The 27778-nt window shown below is 38.1% G+C and overlaps 1 protein-coding gene across 1 annotated transcript; it reads right to left on the reverse strand.

Moving 5' to 3' along the window:
• Positions 1–952: 952 nt before the first annotated feature.
• ednraa (endothelin receptor type Aa) lies at positions 953–16692 on the reverse strand. The gene is made up of 8 exons (XM_084715138.1): positions 16438–16692; positions 13334–13864; positions 10784–10911; positions 6877–7075; positions 4104–4256; positions 3795–3928; positions 2698–2806; positions 953–1259 (listed from the first exon to the last, which is right to left on the reverse strand). The coding sequence occupies exons 2-8, from the start codon at positions 13805–13807 to the stop codon at positions 1122–1124; spliced, it is 1335 nt and encodes a 444-aa protein (XP_084571264.1). The 5' UTR covers positions 13808–13864; positions 16438–16692; the 3' UTR covers positions 953–1121.
• Positions 16693–27778: the final 11086 nt, after the last annotated feature.

The raw sequence follows: 27778 nt of genomic DNA on the forward strand, positions 1-27778 counted from the left end.
ATAGGCCTATATATTCTATGGGTTATACGAGCATAAAAGTCACAATTATTGTTGATTATGTTTAGTAAAATTCACAGTGTTTACAAAAAAAAGTTCATTCCTGTCTATTTTTGGTCTATGGTGATATCAGACCTGTCATAATGCATTACTTCATATTTATCATTTGCTACCTTATCCGCTCTAAAGCCTACAACCCTGTACTAGATTTTGTGCCAGTGTATTTTGGCTTATTCTATTACCTGACGTGACTCTGTTGCAAAATCTTTCATCCTGGATCACTGACCAGAACTCTGAAGGTCTGTGAATTATGATTACATAAAACAGAATTATTTTTTTTCCGATGTAGGGATGCATCTTTTTGTCTGACATTTCCCCCTCTTTTCCTCATTAAGTCAGACAAAGTTTTTTTTTCACGCAGTGGGAGTCAAACATGAAGCAAATGAACTTGAAAACATTTTTCTAATTATGTCACAAAATAGCTCATTGTCTAATGAGTGTGAGTCAAATACACTGTACAACCACTCGCATGTTTAATGGAAAATTAACCGTTGCTCGAGTCGCTAACATGCTTTCCTGTTTTCCACCATCAGTGGGTAGTGAACTCCTGGGGACGGCGCACTCTCGTCTCCCATCATTCCCTCTGACAGCATGAAGTCTGCTTTTTCCTTCCTGTAGCTTGGTGCATCCTTCCCAGTAGTGTTGCCCTTTACAGGAATAGCACACTCAGCTACTGATTGAGAGTAATTTATAGTCACTCTTCAGCTGCATCCTGTTAAAGAGTTCTCCTCCTCCTCTTCCTCATCCCACTCTCCCCCCCTCTGTCTCACGCTACAGCATCACTGTCTGTGGGTGTGGGAATACAAGGAGTTTGTTTTAAGAAGTTTCTCCCGCTGAGAGGATTGGACAACGTCAGAGTGCTGTAAACCAAGTGTGTTGTTTGTTCCTTTCCGGATCCATCCATCCTCTGCCAGGTTCATTTTTTCGCCTCAGGGGTTCCAAGGATGTGCATTTATTGTCTGAAAAAGTACTTTTTGATGTATACATTGTTTGCTTAGCCTCGGTTGCGTTTTACAAGCTGTTGGGTATATTTAAGAGCTTGAAAATATTCCTCAGGTGAGAGATCAGTCGCTGTCTTTCCTCATGCTGCGATCAGTATGGAGGTTGTTGGGCTCTGGGCTCTTACACTGGATACTGGTACCATTCATGGGCCCAATGCTGCTCAGCTGGTTGTCAGAGTAACACCAACAGCACAAACACGACTGGAAGAACATGTGAAGAGAAGAAAAAGAGAGAAACATTAGAAGAAGATAAATATTTCAGAGAATACTTTTCTAATTTTTGCAAAGCTAAATGAGAAGATTGATAGCAGTTGTATATCTGTATGATAAATGTGAAGCTACAGCCAGGATATGGTTAGCTTAGCTTAGCATTAAGACTTAAATTGGGGAAAACAACTAGCCTAGCTTTGTCCATAGCTTAATATTCCACCTAACAGTACCTCTAAAACTGACAACATGCTGTATCTTGTTTGTTTAATCTGTACAAACCCAAAGTATGAAATCAACAAGTTGCAAAGTTATGAGTGGCTTTATGCCGGGGTATTTCTTGGCAGAGAGCAACATGTTCTCTCTCCTGACTTGTCAGATATGGCAGGTGTGTCAGTTGGCCTACACTTCAAAGTATGACCCACTAGCATCAGGTTTGCATGTGCAGGGCTAAGTCGTGTCTAGAAGGGAACCCCAGACCTGCAAAAGATGTTGCAAGAATGATCATTTTAACCCAAGCTATGATCTTTCTAACACTAACCAAGTGTTTTTTGTTCAGCTCAGTGTTGTCACATTATGAAATATATTTAGTTTGTACAATGCACAATGATTAAACACCGTATACAAATCTCATGAGTTTTGTAAATCAGTGGTTGCCCTCTATGCAGAACAGCAGGGGAAGTCAAGCTAGGAAAGATAAATATGTGACATCTGGGAAGACTTTCCAAATAAAGGCACAGAAACTAATTGGTTGAGATCAGCAAAAGATCATGGTCTGAGTTAAAAAATAAGTATGTGACTAACATACAACAGAAATTACGCTAAAGGAGTATCTACAGCATCATAGGCTGAAGCTTCCTCGAGTCGCCACTGGTTGATATCACATGTTATTTAGCCTGCTTTAGATGTGCTGGTAGACAAGTCTTTCTGTCTTTGAATAGAGCCACGTTAGCTGTTTCCCCTGTATCCAATATTTATGCTAAGCTAAGCTAACCAGATCCTGACGGTAGCCTTGATATCTCAAACTGTTCCTTTAACACGTGTTCAGCTATTCTCTCGTTTGCTCCCCCATGCCCCTCCCTCCCACAACTCTGTTAACGTGCAAACTTGAGGCATGGTTTATCTCCAGCTCAGGTCCCTTTGACAGACGTTTGCAGTGTGTGACCTCAGCTATACAAAGTGAATACATAAATCACCAGACTGCTTTTACATGTTACTCATGGAATGTCATCACCGTCACAGCCTCTGTGTCATGGACAAAGGCCCCAGTTCACTGTTTGCTTTACTGGCCAGACTAAATATTGTGTGTGCATGCTTGTGTATGTGCGTATATGTGTGTGCGTGTGTGTGTATGTGAAAGAAAGAGATAACAAGCGTGCACTTGAGAGTGTTGCATGCATTAATATCCATCTGTTGTGGGGAGCTACTATACCTTGAAGCAGTTTTTAAACTTCTTGCTGACAAAGTAGAGGATAATGGGGTTTATGCAGGAGTTGATTGTTGCAAGGTTGAGACCAAGATAATCCAGGACCAACAGGAAACTGAAAAGAGAAAACAGTAGAAAGACTGAGACACGATTCACCAATGAGGGCATTTAAACCTTTTTGGATGCTATTTCATTTGCGTTTAACAGTGAACACTTCTGGTGGAATCTGCCTTGTTTCTGTTAACTTTTTTAAAAGTAAAAAGATGCAAATTTGTTTTCATATTGACCGGGAAACATTTTTATAAAAATCGTTTCAGTGGGTGAGTGGAAAATTAGGTTTGGGTAACAAACTCTGTACTCTTAAGTGTATCGACTGAATTACTTTGGTCCTACAGAGTACCAATTAACATTAAATCAATTGGTGCCAGATTTGGATACCTGGGACTGCGTTTGGGTGAGAGAACAATACAGAGTATAGAGACAGAGACAGAGTAATGTTAGGGCAAGCAGCAGCTTGTTCAAGTTGCAGTGATCCTGGACAATAGCACACTGGAAGTAGCTGCAAGTGTGGTTAAAATTGTCACAGACAACACTTGCTGCAGAATATGTAACGTGAAATGCAAAGCTGGTGAGGGCGACACGTCCAACAAACACAAAATGCTGAACAATGCACCATTTTCATAGCCTTAAAGTTAAGCCCCCATCTTAACAGCTGCAAAACATAACCATCCACGGACAACAAAACTGTAAGTCAGTCAACAAAAGCTTCATCAACATTTTCAAGTTATTAATTAGCTCATAGGATACGTTTTTGTTGGAGATAACTGGTTTTCACTGCCTTGGTTGGCTTAGCATATTTATTATCATTTTTTTTTATTACAGAGAGAGTAAAGTACTGAAAAAAAGGTACCACCAGGTGCTGGTACTGTATTGATCCAAATTTGAACGGTACCCAACCCTACTGGAAAGGTTACTGACATTTTCTCAATCCACAAGGAAATCAGGTGAGATCCCAAATTAATATTTTTTAAAAAAGTCACAAAATAACAGTGCCACTCTTTACCTTAGAGAAACTTTTGTGTAAGAGGGTTGTTTTAACTCACTTGAGCAGCTCACAGCGCTTCTCTTCCTTTGAGTAGTAAATCATCTTCTTCAGGATCCTGCTGAGGTGCAGTGGGAACCAACACAGGGCAAAGATGAGGACGAGGCAGAAGACGGCTTTGGCCACTTCCCTCCTCTGCAGAAAGAAACAATGAATTTCCCTCCATTAGACAGCAGATGACTAAGTTTGTGTAACTGAGGGTTAGAGGTTAAAACAATGTAATAAAAACTGCTGCCTGAGCCAATGTGAGCCACGTCACTTAAGTCATTACGGATCTTACTTTTAGTGAAACAAACACGTATTGTCCAACCTGTTTGAGGTGCTCACTGAGCGCTATCCGAAGGCTGCCATTCCTGTGGTTGAGCATCTCGCAGGTCATCAGAGTGTAGAACACAGCTGTGCAGAGCAGTGGCACACAAAAGTAGAAGCCGAACAGCCACCAGTCCTTTGCATTCGTATAGAACTACAAATAAGTAAGCACATATGAAACAGTGAGATATACTTCAAATAAATGCATGAATTATTACTATTATTTTAAACAAAAGAATATTTGATGTTTTTTTTAAGCCATAATTTTCCAGCTGCTCCATTGACATCTTGCACACACATCATTCGAACTGTCCTACCCTATGAGGGACCGTGCAACCCATAATTCTTTCTGGTCATCTCACATACAATCTAAATTGGTGTAAAACCTCCTAGGACCTATTACAACTCTCTGTTCATTTTCTGTAATTGCATATTTCTCACCAAAGACTCCTATTACACCTCCCTCCAGACTGAGGATATCTCTTATAAAGTCAATACCAAATTGTAGATCATATCTCTGGTCATGTTTTGCACCAATTTAATAGCCCAAAATCTTTTTTGTACTCTTATATCAAAACCAAATCATGTTTTCCCATGAAACAAACTATGGTGTGTGCTTGGCTTGACTCAGTCAATTTCAACCAATAATATGTACAGCATGGGTGCAACAGATAACAAAACTTTTCGATTGTATCTCTGTAGCCTCGCTCAATGTCACGCTCACAGCATTATCTGATTGGTCATACTTCATGAGTAATGGCCAATCACTATTGAACTTTGTGTCACAGACAGGCAGACTACAGCTGTTCTAGTGAGCTGAGAAGAGCTGTGTGTGTATCTTATGATCTGGAGCCGTTTCACCCTTAATATCATGCCACTCATCATCCAATCTTTTAGCAGAACTAAGATTCATTTGTTAGCAGGAGCTTGTTTGTCAGGATACGACACAACCACCTTTCAGTGTTCAAATTAAATTCCTCCCAGCGTTATGTTCCTCCTGCTCATCCTGTTTCACTCAGAAATACAACAAAAAAATGGATGCCAGATATCTTGAAGTGCTGTTTCATCTGGACCTTTAACATCATGTGGGATATTCTTCTCCACTATAGAAGTAAAATGGGAATGATTTCATTCAACCCTAGTTATAAGAATCAATGTCATTGTAACTGAACCTGACCCAGACCTAAACCACCACCAGACTAACCCTGCACTCCAACGCCACAGCAGTGCTACATGTGTGGTCAATGCCGTGAAGGAAGCCTGAAAACAAACCACTTCTGGCCCATCTGGCTCGCCGTGGTTCTAAAAACCATGGCAAGTATGCTCTTTAAAAATACCACAATTTCAAAATCCTATCAACTTGACCAAAACGCATTACGCAATTTATACGAAAAACAAAAACAAAATGTAATCTTTGTGAATCTACTCCAAACTTTGGCCCATATACACACTGAGAACGAACAAAGCAAAGTTTGTTAAGAAAGTCTTTTAAAGGAGAAAATGTACTATTTCATTGCTATTCAAATAATGCTGTTAAGGGGTTCAGTTTGCTCAGACCTCAGCATTGTATTGCTGATATCTGAGAGAGATTACCCCAGTTTTAAGCATATGGAATAGATGCACACATGTGGCTCAGTTTGAGGCCCCAGATTTCAGGCTTCAGTAATTACTCTTGGCCTGCAATCAATTATGTGCTTCAAGGATGTGAAAAAGGCCACAATCGCTTGGAGAGAGTGAGTGGACCAGGCTTATTTCTTAAAGTGATACTGTATTAAAAATATTTTTAGTATTAAATAGACTTGAAAATACTTCATAGCTTCCCCAAAATCCAAAGATTAAAAAGTTATTTAAAAAGTGTCACAAATCAATTAATTTCCCTTCATTTCCTAAATCAACTATGTCATTATTCATTCTCAGTAATTCTCCAAATCCACTTTTGTTTGTTTGTTTACTTGGGTAGGTTTAGGAACAAAAAAACATGGTTTATGTTTAAAATAAACCGTTTCACCACATTAGAAAGGGTCTCTGCCAATCACACGGACATGTTGTCGAGCTCAGTAGTAGTAACCTTTCACAGCACAGCAAGGCAGGACTAGGTAGAACAGTCTTGGGAAAAAAGTGAAGTTGCACGAAGAGCAGAAAGACTTGTTTATGTCTTAAAACTCACAATTTAGAACTGAATGAGACTTGTCAGTCTTGACTGGGAACTTGACTCATGACTCGGATTTGAATACAAAGACTTGAGACTTACTTGTGACTTACAAAACAATGTCTTGGTCCCAGCTCTGTCAAATACTCACTATCCTGGCTTGAAGTGTGAATTTGGATGGAGACATAAGAATCAGTGGGTTGGTATTCTAGTTATCTCTTTAATTATTTATTGCCAGGAAATATTATAGGTGAGTGATTTTACGGTTGCTCTTAAAATATATCTCCCTATAACCAAAATAGCACATTGGCGTGCCAACTGGACATTCAAAACACTTATTAAGTCCAAACAAACAACGCATGCTTTTAAGATAAAGGAAATATTAGGCTGGACTTGCACTTTCACTTTGAGTATTCCTCCTGCAGGTGGGTTTCCTATCTATATTAGTTCAGAAATGTTTTGTCTCTTTATGACAAAGTTCCACTACACATCTGTATCAGCACTTTGACAGAATGTACTATACAACACATCTTGGCCTCATAACAAGCAAAACACTGGGACAGAAAAAAAACCCTTAAAAGCAAAATTCTTATCCAAAAATGATAAGAGAAGGATGACAACCTACCACCATGAACTGACTCTGGGGGTTGAGCATGCAGGTGCGCATGCTTTGATTTCTGTAGTCATAGCGGACAATGTCGAAGCCGATAGCCTCTGGCACTGCCAGGATGTGTGACAGCACCCAAATAGTCACAATCTCAATGACGGTCAACAGAGGGATGCCCACTCCCTGAACTCGGCTCCAGGATGCCACGGCCCTGTACCTGTGAAGGGCAGGCACAGAGTCAGGGTCCAGGTGTAAAGGATGGATCAGACATATTGACTGGGTTGCACCACAAGGATTCATTTTTAAAACCAGATTAAATCATGTTTTAACTTTAAAAACTGTTTTATTAAACTTATAAACTTGCCTTTAAAATTTTTTTTTTACTCTAAATCTGTTGCGCCAAAATTCAAAACTCCAATTTATTATGTGGTCCAGTATTGGTGTAACTAATATTTTTTCCTCTGCTGTTGCCTGTTCTTTAAGTGTACCATTTGTTATGGTCCATGCCATTTTTTTAGTCACTTCCTGTTTTATTTTGGTATGTCCCTTGTGTGTCTTTTTTTTTTTTTTATTTCCTGTCTTTGTCTCCCATTCTTTCTGATCACTGATTATTTTCACCTGTTCCTGATTGCCTTCACATGTGTCTTGATATCCTCCCTAGTGTATCTAAACCTGTCTTTACTTCCTTAGTTGCTAGTTCGTCCTTGTCGGTTTGTATGAGCTCCCTGTGTCTTATCAGGTGGATTTTTGCTTTGCATTGTTTCTGTGTACTTTTGAATTTGGTATATGGATTCTGGATTCTGGACTTTGATTTTTTTTTTTTATGTCTTTCATTTTGGGTTTGTTGGTTGCCTTTGTTTGCCCTTTTGCTAGCACCATAAGTTATGTGTTTTGTATTTTTTCATGAAACTTTTGCACACAATTATGAGTAGGCTAACTAACTATTTTTTATCTAGTTAGCAAACAGTGTAAGGTTTTGTTAACTTTTTAGCTAGGTGCGCTTTTCTTTCACAACTTTTCCCCTTTTTCTGACACTGTACAGCGTGCCGACTCTTAGCAATACAGCTGCACTCCTCTTTTAGGGACAGGGGCAAAAATAACTAAATAAATAAATAAATGCTAATGAACTAATGAATATTAGTTTCTGCTAGAGATTTACACAAGTTCACACTAGAGGGACTTATCATTCTATATTCTTTGCTAAGAATTAAAGGTATTCAACACAAAAATGCTGTTGCAGTGTGCTTATTGTTTTGTTATTTTCATCCTTTAAAAGTCACCAGAATGCAGGAAATAAAATCTCTGAAACTCAAATATTTTGTCAAATTTTGTTTAGTTTTTAGCCAACTATGAAACAATACAATGTTTTCTTAAGGATTACAGTGCAGTTTTTGTTAATTTGTTTATTTTATTTGGGTTAAGCGAGCATCTCCATACTACTTAAACTCTATTTAGTTTTGGTTTCCATCAATGAACTTGGATTTAGTAAACAAACAGTTTTTAATTATGCAACAGAGTTCTGCTTTTCTTTAAATCTAAAATATGATTAGAGGATAGTGAGTTACTGCAGCAGAAATAATAAAGCACTGCTTGGATACAAATAAGAAAACTGAAATGAGAAAGTATAAAATGTAACACAATAACCATGACATTAAAAAGCCCATTTATTAATTGAAACAAGGCTGCAGCAGTTCAGTTGTTTTCACTCACTGCTCCATCATTAAATAGAAATCAGTAAAGTCATCATTTTCTTTGTCTCTCCTGACTGACAAAGCTAACAGTGTTTTCTTTATGCATGGCAGCACACCAAACACAACAAACTGCTCAGTCAGCAAAGAATATCAAAATGTTAAGAATTAATGAGGAGAGATGATCAATTGTTTATTTTAAATATCTAATATTTATATTTTTGTGAAGCCTCCAAACAGACTGGCCCATGTTGGCAGAGAGGTCTGTCTGTTGGCTTGTGTTTCCTGTGCACTGAATACTTGTTTGCTTGTTTGTTTCATTAATGGAAACCACTTGTCGAAATGTTTTAGTAAAATCCTGCATCAAGATTTTATGGCAAAAACAATATATTTTTCATGACACATTTGAATTTCTCTGTTGAACAACATGGCGGCATTTATATTTTACTAAGTGGTAATGTATCCACCTTTTTCTCTTCCTCCAACATTGAAAAGATACAAAAGAGTCTGAAGTACACACACACACACACACACACACACACAAAGATATGCTACACATTTCCTGGAAACAAATGGAGAGCATCTGCTCTTGAACACAACTGTGCAGCACTGCAGCCTTTCTTTTTCTCATAATAGAGGTCATTAATAAAACGTCTGCCTAGTTGAACCTTGGAGCCTGGGCAGAGCAGGCAGGAGAGCCTCTTATCTCTCAAGTTGTGTCTGGTGCAAGAAGTGAGATGACACCGAGCTTCAGCACTTCATGATCATCATTTATTCATCAGGGAATTTCTATTAAGGCAGTATTATAAAAGAACCTGTCAGGATGTTTGCGATCATGTTTTTAATAATAACAGCATATGTAGAGTTTACAGTGCATGAATCACACACTTAATGTTGCAGAGAAAATAAATGACTCCAACTAATTCCATTAGAGCGTCTTGTAAAAGAGCTCTTCACAAAAAGTTTTGAGCACTGAGGCAACAAACAGAAGAGCAGAGAGATGAATAACATCCCACTGAGAATCAGTATTGACTGACTGAGTAATTTCCTGAAATGTGATCATCACCTCAACTAACCACATCTTCATGTTGTTAAACTAGAATCAAATCAAATCAAAATATTAATGCATTTTGGAAAACAAATCGAATTTGTTTAATTTTCTTTCCGATCATTTGTCTGCCTCTTCAAATTGTGTGCAACAGTGTCTGCTTTTTCAGCCATGAAAAACATATCTGGAATAATTGTGATTCTTTCAGATTTTAGGATGTGCACAAACATGGTGCTTGATTTACAAGATCATGTAACTGTAGAGGAACACAGCTGCTCTCATATGTTTCTACAGGGGACAAAACTTTGATTTTTACTCTTGAATTATGCTGGGAACATGTATTGGAAAAGATCAAACTCTTGGCTATTAAACCTTGTACCAGGCCAAGCTCCTTGTGATTAATTTTTTTAGAGTCCCAACAACTGATGGTTTAATCAATTATTAATCAATTATTAATTTAATTAAAAACTATTTTGATAATCAATTAATCAGTTTGAGTATTTTTTAAAGTCATAATTCTGTGATTTCAGCTTCTTATATGTAAATATTTTCTGACATTTTATAGACCATAATGAAAATAATTGTTAGTTACAACATAATGTAATTATGACAATGACAAAATGTTACAATTTTTAATTTCACAAAGTTTGTGTCTTATTTAGCTTTGATTTAAAAGGGTTAGAGTTGATATGTTATGGCTGAGACAAAAACAACAGCAATGTTATTTATTGAATTTGTTGAAAAATAGAGAGTTTCAGTGCTTGCGCAGTATTCTTGCCTTTTTTAAACCAGGAAGTGAGACAGGGGTCTTTGGGGTTTAGCTAAATCTTTTTTTTGCCTGATTAAATCATGTTTTTGTACAAATCTGATGGAGTTGATGGAAATCTGGTACACAACTTTAAAGGACCAACAGTTTAAACACCTACAGGTATCAGTAGGTGTTTAAACATTTTTTCATTGTTTTAAGTTGGCACAGAGCACATTTAGAATTTTTTTTTTTTTTTTTTTTTTTTTAGAAATTCCTTTAAAGGGTTATGGTTAAACTTTCACAAAAAATGAATTAGAGTGTTAGTATTAAGTTTTTTTGGGGTACGACATGATTTGTTCCACTTCTCAATGAGTGTTATATTGAAGACCTTTTGCTGGTTTACCAATGACCCTTGTGTGTGTGGAGAGTGAAAGAACTGACCTGTCCACACTGAGGGCGCACAGGTTAAGAACGGTGATGCCCACAGAGGCTTTCTGCAGGAAGGGCACCAGCTTACACAGGAACACGCCAAAGTTATTATAACTAAAAGGCCATTCTGTCATCAGGATCTGGTGGAAAAAGCACACATTAACTTAAGCTTTAGGGGAATTCAATCACATTTGTATCATTGTTAACATTTATCACATACACACTAACATAATTTGTCATTAAATCACTGTTTGGCATGGTCAGTGTATCAGTAAGTAAATTATGTTATTAAAATAAATTGTCTCTGGAGTGAGAAGGGAAATATTAATCTCACTTTTCAAGCTGACCATCATTAAAATCTATCTAAGGCAATTTGACTGCAGGCCGAGGCACATCAAAGACTCCTCAACGTCATGTTAACGTCAGAGTGAGTTTAGTCTGACACGGACCATATGGAGCTCATCAGCTGATAACATTTTTGCTAAACCTTCACATCTCCTGCAAACATGCAACCTCTCAAAACTCATCCAAGCGTTAATAATAAGTCACTGTTGTCACTAGTATCTCAGATCCACTTCCACAACCTCGTACAGTATTTCTTCCTCTGGGAAAATAAGTCAGGGTCATGTGTGTTGAGACCTTTGTCTCCATCAAAGTGGTCTTTTGGCACTTTTCCGTCAGTACGATACAACCCGCATTAAACAAGCTGAAGCTAGAGGAAGAGCTTCACGGCGCATCCTGGCCCTCTATTGTTTCCTTGTGCCGTTTAAGTTTCCCAGGAGCGCAGAAGAGCAGCAGAGAGGAAAGGAGCCCACGTCACTGTTTTTAGGGTACAAGTACCTGATTATTTTTGGAAACAGCCTCAAGGAAGTGAACAAAGGGCTTCAACATGGTTTCAGCACTGTAGACGTGGCTCTTTCTTTGTTTGTGCCATAAACTGTTCCCCCCGTAAGATTTCTGTTTCCCTTTCTGCACATGTGCTGCTCAGACAACAAAGTCGCTGTGCCCTCAAAGTCCCAAGTTAATTCTAACCAGGTGGCTTTCTCATTTTTCACTTGTAAAGTGGTGACCCATGATGCACTGAGAAGATCAGGCTGACTGATCACTCCGTTTTTACATTATTCTTTATTATTATACAAGCGATGACATTATTTATTGCTGTAAATCAACCCAGGACAGCATCCCTAACCGTGATCTATCATCATTAAATGCTTCGTATTTTAAAGGCACAATCCGTAATCCAAAAGTAAACAAAAGTGTGTTAGTGAGTCATCAAAAATCAAAACACAAAACTGAAACCAGCTATCGCTCTCTGACCGATTAACAGGTCTTTTGTATAAATGAATCATCAGATGTGTGACTTCACTCGGACTTGTGCCAAGAAGCTGCTTGATGTGATTTGACTTGGGATTTGAGTCCAAAAAGTTGAGACTTTCTTGTGACTTATAAAACAGAGATTTGGTCTTCCACTGCTAGTAATCACTAGTCCCAAACTCAAAGTTTGAGACTCAGGACTTGAATGCAAAGACTTGAGACTTAGTTGGGACTTGCAAAGCAAAGACTTGACCCACCTCTGCTAGTAAAAACAAAAGACAACTACTAAATGTAAAAGTAACACAGCTTGTGAGCTTATTCTTGGCTAATGTTAGCTTAACAGCTAAGTAACTTTCTAAATTTTTTGAGGGCTGGAATCTCACTGTTACATTATGACTCGCCTCAGACTCAAAACTCAAAGTTTAGAACTCAGGACTTTACTCAGGACTTGAGTGCAAAGACTTGAGACTTAGTTGGAACTTGCAAAACAACAAATTGGTCCATGTTTGTTCATAATTATTAGACAACTACTAAATGCAATATTAACATAGTGAGCTAATTCTTAGCTAACGGAAATAAAAGAGGCTGGAAACTCACTGATACATTATGACATTTTGAATGTTTTCTGACACAGATAAAAGGTTTGTTTACATCAATAATGATCATAAACACAGGAATAAAGCCAGTGCTTTTAATTATGAACCATAAATAAACCACCATAAATGTTAAGATTTTTATTTACACTACAGTATTAGTCAGACTTATTCCCCTCACATATATTTGGATAAAACATTATAGATGGGGCTTTAATGAAGAACTGAGTTCAAAACTCCACAAGTGATTTATTACTTGAGTAGCACTGAGTACTTTTTTGGGGAAAAATAAAACTTCTAGATAAGGGTCAGTGACTAATGTCTCAGGTCAATACAAGGCCACTGCCATGTGTGACTACAGCCTGAGTCCCATGTTTATTCAAGCCAGCGATATCCCTGCTCCTCTCATCACTAATCTGCTCACACGTGGAAGATAACCAAGTCCGACTGATTACACTTTCCCGTCTATTTGCACACTCCCTTAAACCCCTCCCCCCTTTTCCCGTCTGTAGTATTCCACTTTATCTCTGCATATCACCTCCATTGTTGCTGCATTTCATCATATCAACACAGAGACCTGTCAGTCAGGAGCTTAGATTTGAAAAATAAGGTTTAAACTTCAATTAAACATGCACAAACAGAGTGAAAAATGTACCTTGTATGTATTGATGGGTAAACCAATGATTATGGAGATGAGGTCCCCTAATGCCAGACTGGCAATGAGGGCATTAGGCCCGTTCCTCATGCACTTGTGCTGGTATATAATCTTCAACAGGGTGGCGTTGCCGACCAGACCGACCACAAACACTAAAATGGAAATTACGGTGTTGATGTACTTAAAATAGTTGTTAATGGAGGTGCGACCAGTGCACATTGGAGGTGGGATTGGCCTCTTTACAACAGATGCATTTTGAGATCCCACAGCTTGTGCACCGACCGCTGGGAGAGGAAGGCCAGGCCCCGATGTACCGGGACGGACGGTGCTGGAGAAAGCTGTAGACTGGAGGGTGGAGTGGACGAGGGAGCCTGGGAGAGAAGCCTTGTCTGCTTCAGCGCTGTTTCTCTGGCACATTCCTCTGGCTGCCATACAGGCCATTAGCACCAACATATGCACAGCTGGGATGCCCATTATGGAACACACTCGGCGCTTTGATTTTGTTGATTGAAATACTGTCCCAATATATCACTGGTGAGGAAACAAGGAAACTTTGGTTAGCTTTCAGACAACAAATTTAGTAAAATAAATAAATACATAAAAAACAGGTTGTATCACATTTTGCTTCCCCTTAAAATCCAACCAAAGTGGAATATTATGCATCAGTTACAGGAAAGTTAAACAGCATTACTGTCCTTTCAAAAGCTGTGAGGAAGTTAAACAACTTCTTCAAGACTTCAAAAAGGTTTTGCCAGAGGGGCACAGATGGAAGATGCCAGGGCTGGTTACAGTCAGACATTTACGGATGAGGCAGAGGCAGAGCGCATCGGGCATCTCTTTTGCTCCGAGTCGTTCCTGGAAGAAGGAGCTGTCGGTTATGTCTTTGTGTCAATAATGCTGCAGCTACACAGCGAGGATTTACTTCGTCTTCACAGTGAGCCCCTTGCGTGGGTTCGCAGCTGAATGATTTCCTTAGTTTTGCATTCTCCCTCTGTTTCTAATTTAGAAAGGTTTAAACATGGTTACAAAACAAAGAACTTTTTTGTTTATTAACATAGTAGAAGTGCTGCAGGGTTGATTTTTTTCTCAAAGCAAGAAAACAAAATCAAAATATATAGGCCTAGTTACACCTTGGATTCTTGTTCAAATCCTTATTTTATATTAATATTACACTTTGTTTTAACTTAAAGCTACTACAAGGACTTTTGAATTATGAAACAATCTCATTTTATTACTGATGCTTCCACATGACCTATGTAACTTAATGAGACCATCTGCAAAAAGATTGGTTACTAGTTCTTCTTCATGCCTGCCATGAACGAGCCTGTGAGAGATTTTTCTTAAGCTAATGTACATATTATATATATATATATATATATGAGACACTACTGCTTTTGTCCACAGGGGCCTCCAAAATCAACAAAATATAAAAGGTCCTTGAAGTAGCTTCAAAATAAATTGTAAGTGTCCAGGCTGCTTTAAGATTTTATATTGACTGAATTAGAGAACAAGATGAGGTAATTTTGCAATGATTCAAAACAAACCTTTCCTCTCAAATAGATTTGACACCAATTCCGTTTTACTTGAGAAAACACGTTTAACAACTGTTCAGACTGAATTTTACAAACAAATTTGATTTCCTTTGAAAACTCAGTTTTAATTGCAGACAAAGAGTTTAAATTTATTCAATTTTGAGTGTAGAGGTTGTCAGACCAAATTCAGTATGGACCTTCATGGTTTCTAGTTTATGACCGTGACAACAAGCAAGAAAAAAAGATCAAATAGGAAGAGAATGCTAAACACTGGTCTGACTTGATGCAAGCTGATGCAAATATACAACATTCTACTCTATAAACAGAGCTGCATTTCCTTTCTAAAATGAATCTAGCAGATATCACTAAATATTGACTGCTTGCTGTAAAAATAAACTGTTTTTTCTTACAAAAAGTTAGTGTTAGAGCTGTCTTAGAATTTAAGTTGACTGAATGTGCAAAAAACAAGTTCAGGTAATGTTGTAATGACAAAAGCTTGATATTAATTCAGAGACACAGTTTTCATAATATATGATTTCTTTAAACTATAAATAAGAAGTTTGCTAGCATGCTGATTATGTTTCCTGAGAAACTCAATTTAATGAGTTGATTGAACTCTGTACAGTACATTCATTCAATTCAACATTTCAAGACAAAGTATTTCAGTTAGAAGAACTGTTTACAAGTTCTGTGGTACTTTGAAAATAGATACTTTTAATTAAGTTGTACTTGAGAAAACATGTTGATTAAGCTTAATATACTAAGTTGAACCAGCTACTCTTCAGTCCGACAAACTTTACATACAAAGTTGACTTCTTTTTACATTTTCTTAGTTTAAAAAGTAATCTCTTCATTTTAGATAAAGATCTTATTATGCAATTTTAATACTAACCTTCATCATGTTTCACACTGTTTTTATTATTGTGAAAACAAGCAACTGTGACTTATCTCAAAGTGTTTTAAAAACTCACAGCAAGTTTTTATTATATATTTTATAACTACAGCATGCTGGGAGGTCTGCTAATATGCTGATCATGTGTCTTGGACCTCACCTGTACAGTACATTAATTTAACTCATCAGACTTCAGGTTTGAAGAACTCGTGTTCTGAAAATAACTACTGGTTATTTTAGGTTTAATTAACCTAAATAAATAAAAGAGACCTTACACAAATGAGAAAAGATCAGTTGAGTTCACTAAATTCTGTATGTCTTTTTTTTATACTGAGTTATCGTCACCTTTGCTACCTCTTCACAGGAAAAAACACCAAACTTTCTGGACAAAATCACAGTAATTCATTCCCCCGAAACTCCTGGTCTAAAGAGCAGATAAAGTTTCAAACTGTCAGATCGATAGTGAAGCCCTTTTCATCATGTCACAGCACAGGCAACTCTTATAGCCCAGAGTTCTTCCTGTTCAAAGTCCCAGCTGTCACCAAGTACACAAAGAACTATTTAGCAGCCAGCCCTTCAAGTAGCATCACAGTTTAGCATCAGCATGACACTGCTGGGATCTGTGACAGCACGCAAACTGATCTGTCCATAAATAATAAATACGTTTGGTTTTCACCTACCTCTTCTAAAATGTCTGCCTGGCCCCCTTGGAAAGCGTCAGGCAAACTTTCGGCTGAAGCCCCCAGACATCTGTATCACATCACATGAGTAATTAACGCACTATCAAAGCCGCACCGTATCCCACTTGGTTTGAGCAATGCACCCGTCTGCTCTGAGGTGCCTTCGCATTATGGCTCAGAGTTTCCTGTGGAGAGTTTGCAGTATGTCTGAGTGTGTGTGTGACTATGTGTGTGCGTGTGTATCTCTGCATGTGTGTGTGTGTGTGTGTCAGAGCACCAGTGAGACACTTTGACTGGGTGGGATAGTAAATCTCCACCTCCCTTTGGTAACAGACTGGGCCCCCCTTTGGAAACATCGCCCCCCTCTCTCCCCTCTCTCCTCTCTCTCAGAGGCACCGCCTGCTGACAGTCATCTCCAAGGCACAGCAGCACACACACACACACACACACACACACACACACACACACACACACACACACACACATAGACACAGGGACAGGGGCATCTGGGAGCCCAACGCCCCTCCAATCTGCCCCTTTCCTTAAATCCCTCCTCCTGCCTTCTCTTTCAATTCCCTTCTGCTTCACATTATATCTTGTATACATTACATGCAACTGTTTCCTCGCACGAGAGAGGCAGCAGAGATTAGAGAGGGAGTGAGGAAGGCACGAGGAAGTCAGTGTCCATGTTGTGATGTTGTGCTTCCCTAATTTGAGGGGGAGAAACTGAGACGTTAAGTGGGAGCAAACCTTCAGCCCTGCCTTTACTTTTACAGACTAACCTCTATGTGGGTGGCTGGACCACATCACGCTTTCTTTGCTCCTGCTGGACGTGAATTTCAGATCTAATAAAGCTTTATATTAGCTATAAAATGTGCATAATGAGTGTGTGGTAATTATACGGAGGGAAAAAGTGTCTAAGTCTTTAAATAAACCAAACAGCCAAATTACAAAATCCACTAACTTGGTTTTCCTTGCATGCATAAAACAAAACAAACAGCACTTTCCAAACGGACTGCTGTGAGAGATGACTGAACGAAGAAGACAGACAGTTCAATGTCAGGAGAGAGAAGAGTGCTTCTACATCAGTGTCCATTATGGATTCCAAAATGGACCATTTATCATGATGTGTGCTGAGAGCAGGAAGAGGCCTATCAAAGTCACCACAATCTGTCTTTCCCACCGCCAAAGAGCTGACACAGCAGCCGCTTAAAGGGGAAAAACACTCAATTAAAAAATTCATATGCTATTCCTCTTGCCTGGCATAATTCAGTGCATATTGGTTAAAAATTCTCCACTGAACAAATTAAATAAACAAATGGATAAGTTCCTCAGAAAAATAGTGCTTGACATGGTTCACTGACGATAAAAAGGTTATTTTATTTTTGATTTTGTGAGTTTGTGGTCTTTTACATCAAACTGAACTTTCATAAAGTTAAACTGGAATTTTAGTTTGAAATTACAAAATTAAAATGTCAAGTTTACAGTTCATTTCCTGTAAATTGTTACACTGGTGTGATTATTTCTAGATGTCGACTGCTGGAAATTCCGGCTATAGAAAGTGCATAGGTAACTACATACAGGAAAGGACGGAGCCTTGTTGGACTCAAGAAGATGAGATGAGGCTTGCTGATGCTGATGTTAAATCTATACATCGATTATGAATGTAAGAATAGAGATGGATGTTTGTAAGGGACAAATATCAATTGTGCATCACAAAGATGATTGATTATTGATATATAAAGAGGATTTACATAGAGATATATGTATAAAGAGAATGAACATAATGTATAAAGAGAGGATGAACATCTAGAAAACTAATCTATGTAAGTTGTGAATGAGGACTATTTATGATTAAGTTAATTGATTAAGTATAGAAAAGAAGTGAGACCATTTTGGACAGACAATATTTTGTTGTTAATATAAATGTGCTGTATGTGTTTCCTGTTCATTTTGTTGTTGTTGTTGTTGTTTTAAATGCAATCATCAATATATTTTTTACAGTGTTCATAATAAAGCTATTCAAGTTATGTCAGGTGAATTTTATTTCTATAGCACCAAAGCATTATAATTACATCTGGGCTCTTTTTACTCACGAGAAAGAATATTATCTATAGAGCTGATTTATGCAAATATGCATCTTCAACTGAAACACTATATGATGAAAGACAGAGAAATCGGGTGAAGGTGGAAACACGTTCATACATGCATACATAGTTCACACAAACACGTATACAAACACACCGTCAGTGTCAAAGGGTGTTATTGATCCGCTGACATGGCTTCACTGAATGTTTACAATCCTTTATTTCTTTAACCACTGAGATATTTGTTATTTTCATCACTGCTGATGTGAACTATCACATTCGGCTTTCGTTATAGTCATCCTTCTTGCCCATCAAGTCATTCAAACTACAAAATATGCAGTTTGTCAACTATTCAAAGACATATGAACACACAGTATTAACATTTATCTGATCTGCTGCCCCATTATTCATCACTGTATCCCCAAATGTGTACAGTTTTCTTACTCAAGATTCAAAATTCAAGAATTTTTGTTGTCATGGTGCAGGCAGAATCAAATTGCATTTGAGTCATCCTCAAATGGTGCTCTGTATTGAAGACTCACATATATTTACTAAGGATAAATAGACAGGAATGAGATAAAATATCAGTGATAAAAAGTACAAAAGATAAGCAATATCAAGTATAACATATGACTAATGCGGGTGAAAAATCAATCAGAAGAAAATGCAGAATAAGGTGCAGTGTGAGAGATATGGAGTGATGGTGTTGAATGACGTGTGGTGAGTGTAGAAATATGGAACGTAGTCAGTGGTTTAAAGTTACATGTCAGTAAAAACATACTTATCTGTTATGGTAAGCTTTGTTTTGAGTTGAGATCACATGTAGCTTTATTGATCTTCTGTAGGGGGGAATTCAATTTGACACAACAGCATTAGGGGGAAAAAAGTAGCTGTGCAAGGAAAAATGTACTACAAAAAATAATAATAATAATAATCAAAATAAGATATAGAAATAATATAGCTTGAACCATATAGCCAGAATTACATCAACCAATTGCTTTATTAATAATTATTTTGTTATTTATTTCCTTATATATGCCATTTCACTTACAGTTAAATTCAAAACCCTGAGGAAACATTTTGCAAAATAGAAATATTTTTCTATATTCTGTGTTTATCATGCTTTGACTACACATAAAATGTAAGAATTATATAAAACGTCTCCTATAAAACTCTGCCATGCCTAAAGGTTTGATTTTTTTTGTTACTTTGAATGAAACTTTTATACTTCCTCCCTGAATATAAAGGCTGAGTGTTTATGGTTCATTTGCAGGTACTTTTCCTACAGTTAAATGTGACTTAATTGGGTAATGCCAATATTTACAGCCATTTAAAATTAAAAGGATCGTGTTTTCTTTAATTGTAGTCATGAATTTATCATGGCTTCTGAATTAGTTATGGTCAGCAGTGGCGAATATTTAATTTATTGGAACGTGATTTGCTGACGGCATCTGATTTCTTACCCCCCCCTTTTTTATTATTATTATTTTTTGCTCCAAAGTCCCCTGGTTGTTGGCAGCTTCGATGACATTTTAACTTTTGAGGGGGTAGTAGAGTCTTTGTTAGTAAATCCATTAATATATAAATGATGAAACCTTTACCTGCTCCCAGTTGCTTTGGCTTTCATGTTGTTGTTGTGTTGTTGTTTGGATCGTAATCAGGTATTAATGCCATTCTGTCTGAACTCAAAGATGGCAGGCTGCCTGGTAATTCATATGCTTGTTCTCTGATGGCATCTGTCGAAGTGTGCTCTCTGCATATTGGTACATACCCTATGGGAAATTTCAATCCAGCCCCAGACTGAGTGGGATGTAAGCAATTTCTTAACTGGGACACTTGCGCGAAAACAGAAAGAACAGAGGGAGAGATACAGGGATAGAGAGAAGGAAGGAGAGAATAAGTTTGAGGCCAATTCTACTGTGACAAGCAGTGACAGAGTGAAGAGGGTTCAGTATACCGCCTGGCTTTATTAATTTGGGACATATGGTTCTCACAAACAAAAAGTTACAGCGTGAGAGAAGAAGAAAGATCTTGATGGAGGAATCTTCATAATAGCCTGATTAGCGCCAGCGCTCGACTTCATCTGAAATTAATCAATATAATATTAACAGACGATCTTAATTAGAAGGAGGGAAGCTTTGTCAGAGCTGTGATGATGATATCTGATGAAAAGAGCCTGTGGAGAAGAACAAGAAGATATGGCTGTCGTAAAGTTGCTGCAACTTTCTCTCCTCGTGGCTGCGAGCTGTCTGAAGGTGTGTGGTTAATGGTAACTGACAGGGGGTTATCTTTTGTACCACTTCATCTCGATAAGTCTGCAGAAACAGCTAATTCGGGGCTCTCGGAGCTCTCAGCTGATTGTCTTGGGAACTGTGTTTTTCCTCGAGACCATAAGTCATGAAACATAAAGCACGACAACAAACCAAACTGTTGGCAGTCATAATTTCTCCTGTTCTTTCCCATCTCATTAGAGAGCAAAGTTTTGAGGTACAACAAAATGTCAGTTTCGAGCAATGCACAACATGTCATTGCTTTAAAAGACTTGAATATTACTCAGAGCTGAAAAGAGAATTTGTGCTGAGGTTTTCTTTAGCTCATGGCACATTAACAACATAATGTTTAACAAATAAACTAAATTTAAAAAGCTGACCTGGGGCTTGTTGCACCAACAGTTGGCTGTCACTTCACATTTTCAGTCTGACCTTTTCTGTTGGTAAACTTTAGGAAGTGGGCGGAGCTTACGTGGAGGCAAAACAATTCCCTAAACACATCAGTTTACAGTAGCTAATACATTTTGTTGTCTTGTTTCTTAACAATGGCTGATGATGATACAAGCTTTTCATACGGTCACTCACTCTCGAGGACTGCAAGTTCACGCTGATCAATAGGACCAGACTGCTCACTTAATGAATGGACCATCTTTCTACAATTGCGGGTCGGGTGATGGGATGAATATATCGGACATCTGCGACTGCCTGAGTCCATCTGTGGTCGGGTTTTAGGGTGATTTTTGTCATTTAATTTTGCTACCTTAAAGGTTTGCATGAGTAATGGGCACCACTCACTTCTAATGCAGTGAATTAAGGATTTATTTTTATCAAACCAGAGTTGCTGGTTGTTATAACAGTAGAAAGATTTACAAGACAAGGCAAGTATAGCTTGTCTTAGTTCGAGGGAAACTTGAATTTAGAAGGTGATCCGTATTTTTCTGTTTAACAAGGTAAATGGGTGTGCAAATATTTCCTTTCTTGGCATTTTGTGAGTTAATTATGTTTATTTTCTCCCAGCTTTCATCTTATCACATTTAACCATTGCTGTCTTCTTTTTTTTGACTGGTGTTGGCAGCTGGTATGTGATAAAACTTAAATTTTGAGCTATTATTACTTCGATTCTGGCACCCAATGTGGCCCACTACTCTGAGGTGATTTGTGTTTGCCTCTAGTTTTGTTTTTTTGTTTTTATGTGTCAGATGTAATTTATTAGTTCTTACAGAGCATTTTGTGTAGTTTAAAACATGACTGAGGATGGACTTTACATGAGTCTGGTGACTTTCTCTGCAGGCGAGAGAGGAGTTAACTGGTTACTGTTTACCGATTACTGTTTACACTTTATAAAAAATTGACATGTTTACTGTGAATAAAATGTTGTTCAAAAATATAGTGTAAACGGTGAAAGTGGAGAGTAAACGGTTCGGCTGTCCTGAAGTGCGTTGTATGGTGTCACTGTGTTTTGCTGCTGCTTCATATCTCAGAACTGCATTCCTACCAGACAGCACCTTACAATTCCCAAACCCTCCACTCCTGAGGGATGACTCAGTGTTACCGTCAGCAACTGCAATCAGGGAGGAGGTGAGGCTGTGCATAAATGGAAGAATGTGTGATTGCCAATTTGAACATCACTGTGTTGAATAAAAGCAATAGTTTGTAGGGGATTAAAGAATTGCAGTTACGGGGTGCTTGTGTAATTTGGTGACTTTTTGCTGAATGCCATAGGTTGAAAGGCTTTACTTTGCTCAAGCTTAACATCATTGCATCATTGCATGAAACATACCAAATATGAAGTATATAAGTTTAGATAATTACTGAGCCAGGAAGTAATTAATTCAAACATGAGAGACAGGAATTTTGCTATTATGTGTTTGTAGGAAAACAAATGCTATAGGTTCTCTTTGGGGTGTAAGTAACATTATTGCCAGGAGATGGGAATATCCAGCAGCACTGTGCACAAAGGTACTACTGTAATTTGATGCAGCCAAAGGCTCTTGGATATGAAATACAATATGATGTTAAGCTGTAATAAAAGATCATGGCATCTGTAGATTACAGCCAACAATTATACAGCTCAACTATCCCACAGTTATTTTTAATGAGCCCCAGAATTTAAATTCACTATCGCCGACAGTACCAAGTTAACCATGTGTCAGATTTTAAAAGGCAGCTGCTGATTGTTCACATTCACTGCCATCAAATTACAGGCCAATTGTGTTTTCATGCACTGCCATATATTCAACATCCCCTCTATAACATTATTCTTATCTATATTCATTGAACATGGATATACTTTGCAGGAGCAGCTCTTGTAGTATATTCAGAAGTGTGTGGTGCTCTTGTCAAAAGATTACTGTGATTAGATTTTTTGGGGAAAAAATGCTTGTTTTCTTTCTTACTGGGAAATATGAGAAGGCAGCTTATCAGTGTCATCGGCTGCTGCCTTCAAATTGGATTGTAACAGTTGTTAGAAGAGTTCATATGTGGTGTTCTCAGCCTCCTTAGTGGAAGTTTTATGAATGCTCTGAGTTCACAAGTTGTGACATGTTTACTGATGTTTTCAGAAACGGTGGAAGCCATGGAAGCTCATTTTTCAGTGAATGCTAAGTAAATATATTGTGATTTTACTCTGTAGAACGTGTGTGAACGTTTTTGGCGTCCATGTTGTTATTGCCTTGAAGCAGTGTTTTCACAGCTTAACTACTTGAACACCAAGCATATCATGTACACAACTCAGGTCATCACAACCACAACCTCAACAGCAAGTCCAGCAAGTTTCACTGGAAGGCAGCACACTGTGTTCAATGTTAGAACAAACATGGGAAGGCAAGGAAAAGTGATAGCCGAGCTCTGTCAAAGTTGTCATCAAAAGTTCTATCTTGTGTATCAACACTGTGGAAATATAAATGATGTCAGTGTAGTTTTATTAGCAGTCAGAGCTAGCTGCTTTCTGCTGCTTCCACTCTTTGTAGGCTGCTGTGGCTAAATGGATCACGCTCCCAAACTGAAGGCACTGAGATGAAATTGATTGTTGATCCTTTTATCCGAGAGAGTGGATTAGTGAGCAAGCACATTTTCCAAAATGTCCAGAGTATTCTTTTAATTTAATGTTACCAGATTAATAATTACATTCAGAAGACATTTTTGTAGTAGCTAACATACTTAACATGCGCTGTGCCCATGTTCACAAAATGCGGGTCAATAAAACACGATAAAATGCCCTCCAGGTTGCTCTTCCAGTGGAGAGAATGTGGTGTTCCCTTTCTAAGTACCCTTAATGCTGTGGTCCCATTGTGTTTTCCAACCAATAAATATCAGTTAGGTCAGCTGTTTGGATCTGCAAAAAAATTCTTTCAGAGTTATTAGAATGCAAGAAACAAAGTCTATAAAGCTCCCATACCCCTGACTTTGGTTTCAAAATCCTCTCCATCTTTGAGGTGTTAAGGTGAGCAAGTATGACCCACCTGCATGCAGCTGGTGCCCTTTTTGTGTCCCTCAAACAGCCTGAGCACAAATTCATCAAAGAAATGTTGTTAATTCAGAATGATCTTTAATGACCAAATAATTAAGTAACGATGTGGGAAGAAAAGTATTAATTAAAGTGATGATAGCATGCTAGAAAATTTTGGAGCGAATGAAAACTTGAGCTTAGCAGATTTGTCTGGTTCCCAGGCTCAATATAAAAACACTTCTATTAAGCATTACTTTTCAAAATTGTTGCTATGATGTACAGACTTCCTCTACTATTCACATGATAAACACAGAGCTCTCAGTCGACAGAGTAACTGATAGTGGAGTCTTTAACATGGCACTTACAGCCTGGACACATTCCTGCTTACAATCTGGCTCTTGTCGGACAGACGCTAAACGTGCTGATAAACGCAGGAGTCTGAGCCCATCGCACTTTGCTTTCCCCTATCAGAATGCCCATGAGTGCATGCTCAAAATGTCCGGGACATAATTATAACTCCATGTCTGACAGAAAATTAGCTTTTAGACATTTTGTGCTGTGGTATTTTTTAAACATAGGTATCTGTGTATATTCTGTCTAAACTTTTAAACAGTGTGAGGACGTTGTGATGCTGTTGTGTTGTAAAGTCTCGCCAAAACATAAACTCCCACCAAAGCCGTCATCAACACTTTTTCTTCAGGTAGGTTACATTTGAAAAACATCTGCGGACAATTTGAACATGGCATGCTACTTGTAAACACAGCTGTGAAAGACCAAGTGGCCAAAACTGAGGATAACAAACCTCAAGTCAAGTGAGACTGATGGGGTTTCCTGGTTGAACTTCCAGATGTTGCTCAGTTAGAGCTTGTTACCTGATCAAGATCTGAAATTTGACAGCAGTTTTTATGGATTTCACCATATTACTGCATCCGTTTTGGCAGAAAAGAAAGCATTGTGGAGATTAAGCATCACTGTTGGATGAAATTGCCCCATTTTTAGCTACAGTTTATGGAGGGATTCAAAAAAAAAAAAGCCTCCTTGGCTATAAGTTGATGTGTGCAGCAGTTTGTAACAGGGTGCCCTCCTGTCCACCAGTGCTCTGCATGCTTTCCCCTGAGTCTGTTCCCAACTGTCCATCATATCCAGTTGCTATTTTGATTGGACCAACCTCCTGCCTCTTTCCCTCCTCCTCCCTCTAGAACACTTAATCCCTCCACTTATTTCCCTTGATTGCTAACAGTGTTTTTGCTGCTTTGATGTATGAGCATTTGGCCCATTTGTATTCCTCTCTTTAACTGCCTTATGAAACTGCTCAACACATTTATAAAAGCTAATGAACTGTGGTTTGTATGTTAAAATCAAGACTGTGATCTGGTCCAAACTATTTTATCATAAAACAGTGAAATGGAACTAATGGGGTCTCAACAAGAGCAACTTTAATTCTTCAATTCCTACTATGACTCCAACATGGCAATATGGGATACTTATTGGACTTATAACATTAAATATCTGATTACTTGACTTCTGAAGCAGAACTGATACTGCTGTGGTTCTTTAGCAAGTCTGAACCAACAGGTGACATAGAATGATGAACTCCCACAAATAGTGTCACCGTAGTCCTGCCATATACATACACAAAGATAATTCAGTTTCTATTTTTGTGTTATAATAGGTTAATGACAATTAGAGCTATTTAAGTCTATTTTTAACACATGCACACACATACACGCATGTTCATTGTGTCCCAGCTTGCACCTGTCAGAGTCAGACGCACAATTGGAAGCTATGCTGTATGTTTGTGAGCTTTTTTTTTTCAACAAAGAAGCCAGTTTAAAATATGTTGCATTTGCTTTTTTTTTCTTTACTCACAAAACAATAACATTGTGCATTTAAAAATTTTAAAAGATTAAGTGAGTGATGTTCCACATTTTTCTAATTGTTGATAAAATAACATGTTCTCATTCCCTATGTAGTTTCAGTTTTGCACATACAGGGCTTCACAGTCAAGTTAATAATAATGCAACGCTCTGGTAGACTTTCAGAATTAAAGAACAAAAATTCTTCGGTTAGGTTTAGGAAAATATGGTGGTCTGGTTTCAAATAAGTATATTGGTACATAAGTTGAGGTACGTATGTATGTTACATAACTTACATGTGTTACAAAGATAACTTACGCACATCACAAACGCAACGTATGTGTGTTACATAAGTAAAAAAGAAGAAACTAAAAGTAGTTGAAATAAAGAAAGAAAAGAAGTTAACCACTGGTTTCACAGGGAACATGAACCCCAGATTCCTCTGTGAAAGTCCAGTGTTTGTGTTTGACTCATCCATCCACCCCACTTCCTGAATATGTGGACTTTCTCACTCTTTAGTCTATGACTGCCCCCGACTAAAGATTTTCCGAGCTGACTAATTGTCATTAGTCAGCTAGTCGTTGAATGTTTATGATATTCACAAAGGCATGAAGCAAACTGTCTGTAAGTGCTGATGGCAAAAGCAGTAATGATTATTGGAACAACCAGCAAAGAAGCTGAACATTTAACAAATTTATTTGGACACAGTAAAAACGAACACAAGTCACGTCATTCATTCATTCGTTTGTAACCACTTATTCTTAAAGGGTCGCGGGGGAGGATTCAAAAGTTGAACTTTAGTTAAATAAAGGTTTGCAGGAGCCTATCAGCAAGCTCTTGTTTGTTTATTTCTCCAACACAGATCATATTCATTCAGCTTGATTTCGCTCTTTCGCTGTCATTTCAACTAAAACCACCAATGAATTGATCGTACTAACAAGTACTGACAGCGTACACAACGCAGTTAAAAACACATCAGTGAGCCACACTGCTGCACTGGGTGACATTTTCCTTTATTTCAATTAACTTGGGCACTGTAGTTTATTTTGAGTTGATCCCACACACACCATGCTGTTGCAAATACTTTCTAGAGTGTATTAGTCCATGGCTGAAAATAGTCCCCCCCACCCACCCCACACACACACACACACACACACACACACACACACACAAAAAAAAGCATTGCTTTTGTGTAACGGTTGCTAAGAACTGCAGTTGCTGCTGCCTGTTTTTAAAGAATTTTCTTCTTCAGCAGATAGATGGACTTAAATGCTTTTGGTTTGGTTTCATGGAATTTGTTAACAGTAAGAAAAACATTTTTAAAAAGCCATCCTTATCCTTTTATGACCATTCACTTGTAGCACAGATAACGCAAATTCACCACGTTTTTCTTGAAAACACAGAACATGAATCCACAGACTGTGCTGCGATGATAATCTAGATGTTTACTGACGTCTCATGTCATCACGCTGTCAAACAGCTGCGGTGTTGCAGACTGCGGTTATCTCATCAAGACCTTCATGCATGATACATTACCTTTCTCGGTTTTATTTTGTTTATCCTCGATGTTGATTAAGAGACCAGAGGGATTTCCTGGCCTCATCTGGCCCTTCATACTGTATGACCTCCTCCTGAGTTCTCCTCCTCCAGCAGACTGGGCAACGACTCCCCGGATCTTAT

The sequence above is a fragment of the Lutjanus erythropterus genome, chromosome 3 (assembly GCF_056507025.1).
Source record: "Lutjanus erythropterus isolate fLutEry1 chromosome 3, fLutEry1.hap2, whole genome shotgun sequence".
In the NCBI taxonomy this organism is placed as follows: Eukaryota; Metazoa; Chordata; class Actinopteri; order Lutjaniformes; family Lutjanidae; genus Lutjanus; species Lutjanus erythropterus.

Excerpts from the sequence above, each read along its gene's own strand:
- ednraa (XM_084715138.1), bottom strand. The coding sequence starts at position 13,807 with ATGGGCATCCCAGCTGTGCATATGTTGGTGCTAATGGCCTGTATGGCA. Across the intron at positions 4,257-6,876 it reads CCCAGAGTCAGTTCATGGTG|TTCTATACGAATGCAAAGGA; the intron begins GTAGGTTGTCAT and ends ACTTATTTGTAG. Across the intron at positions 3,929-4,103 it reads TCAGTGAGCACCTCAAACAG|AGGAGGGAAGTGGCCAAAGC; the intron begins GTTGGACAATAC and ends TTCTTTCTGCAG.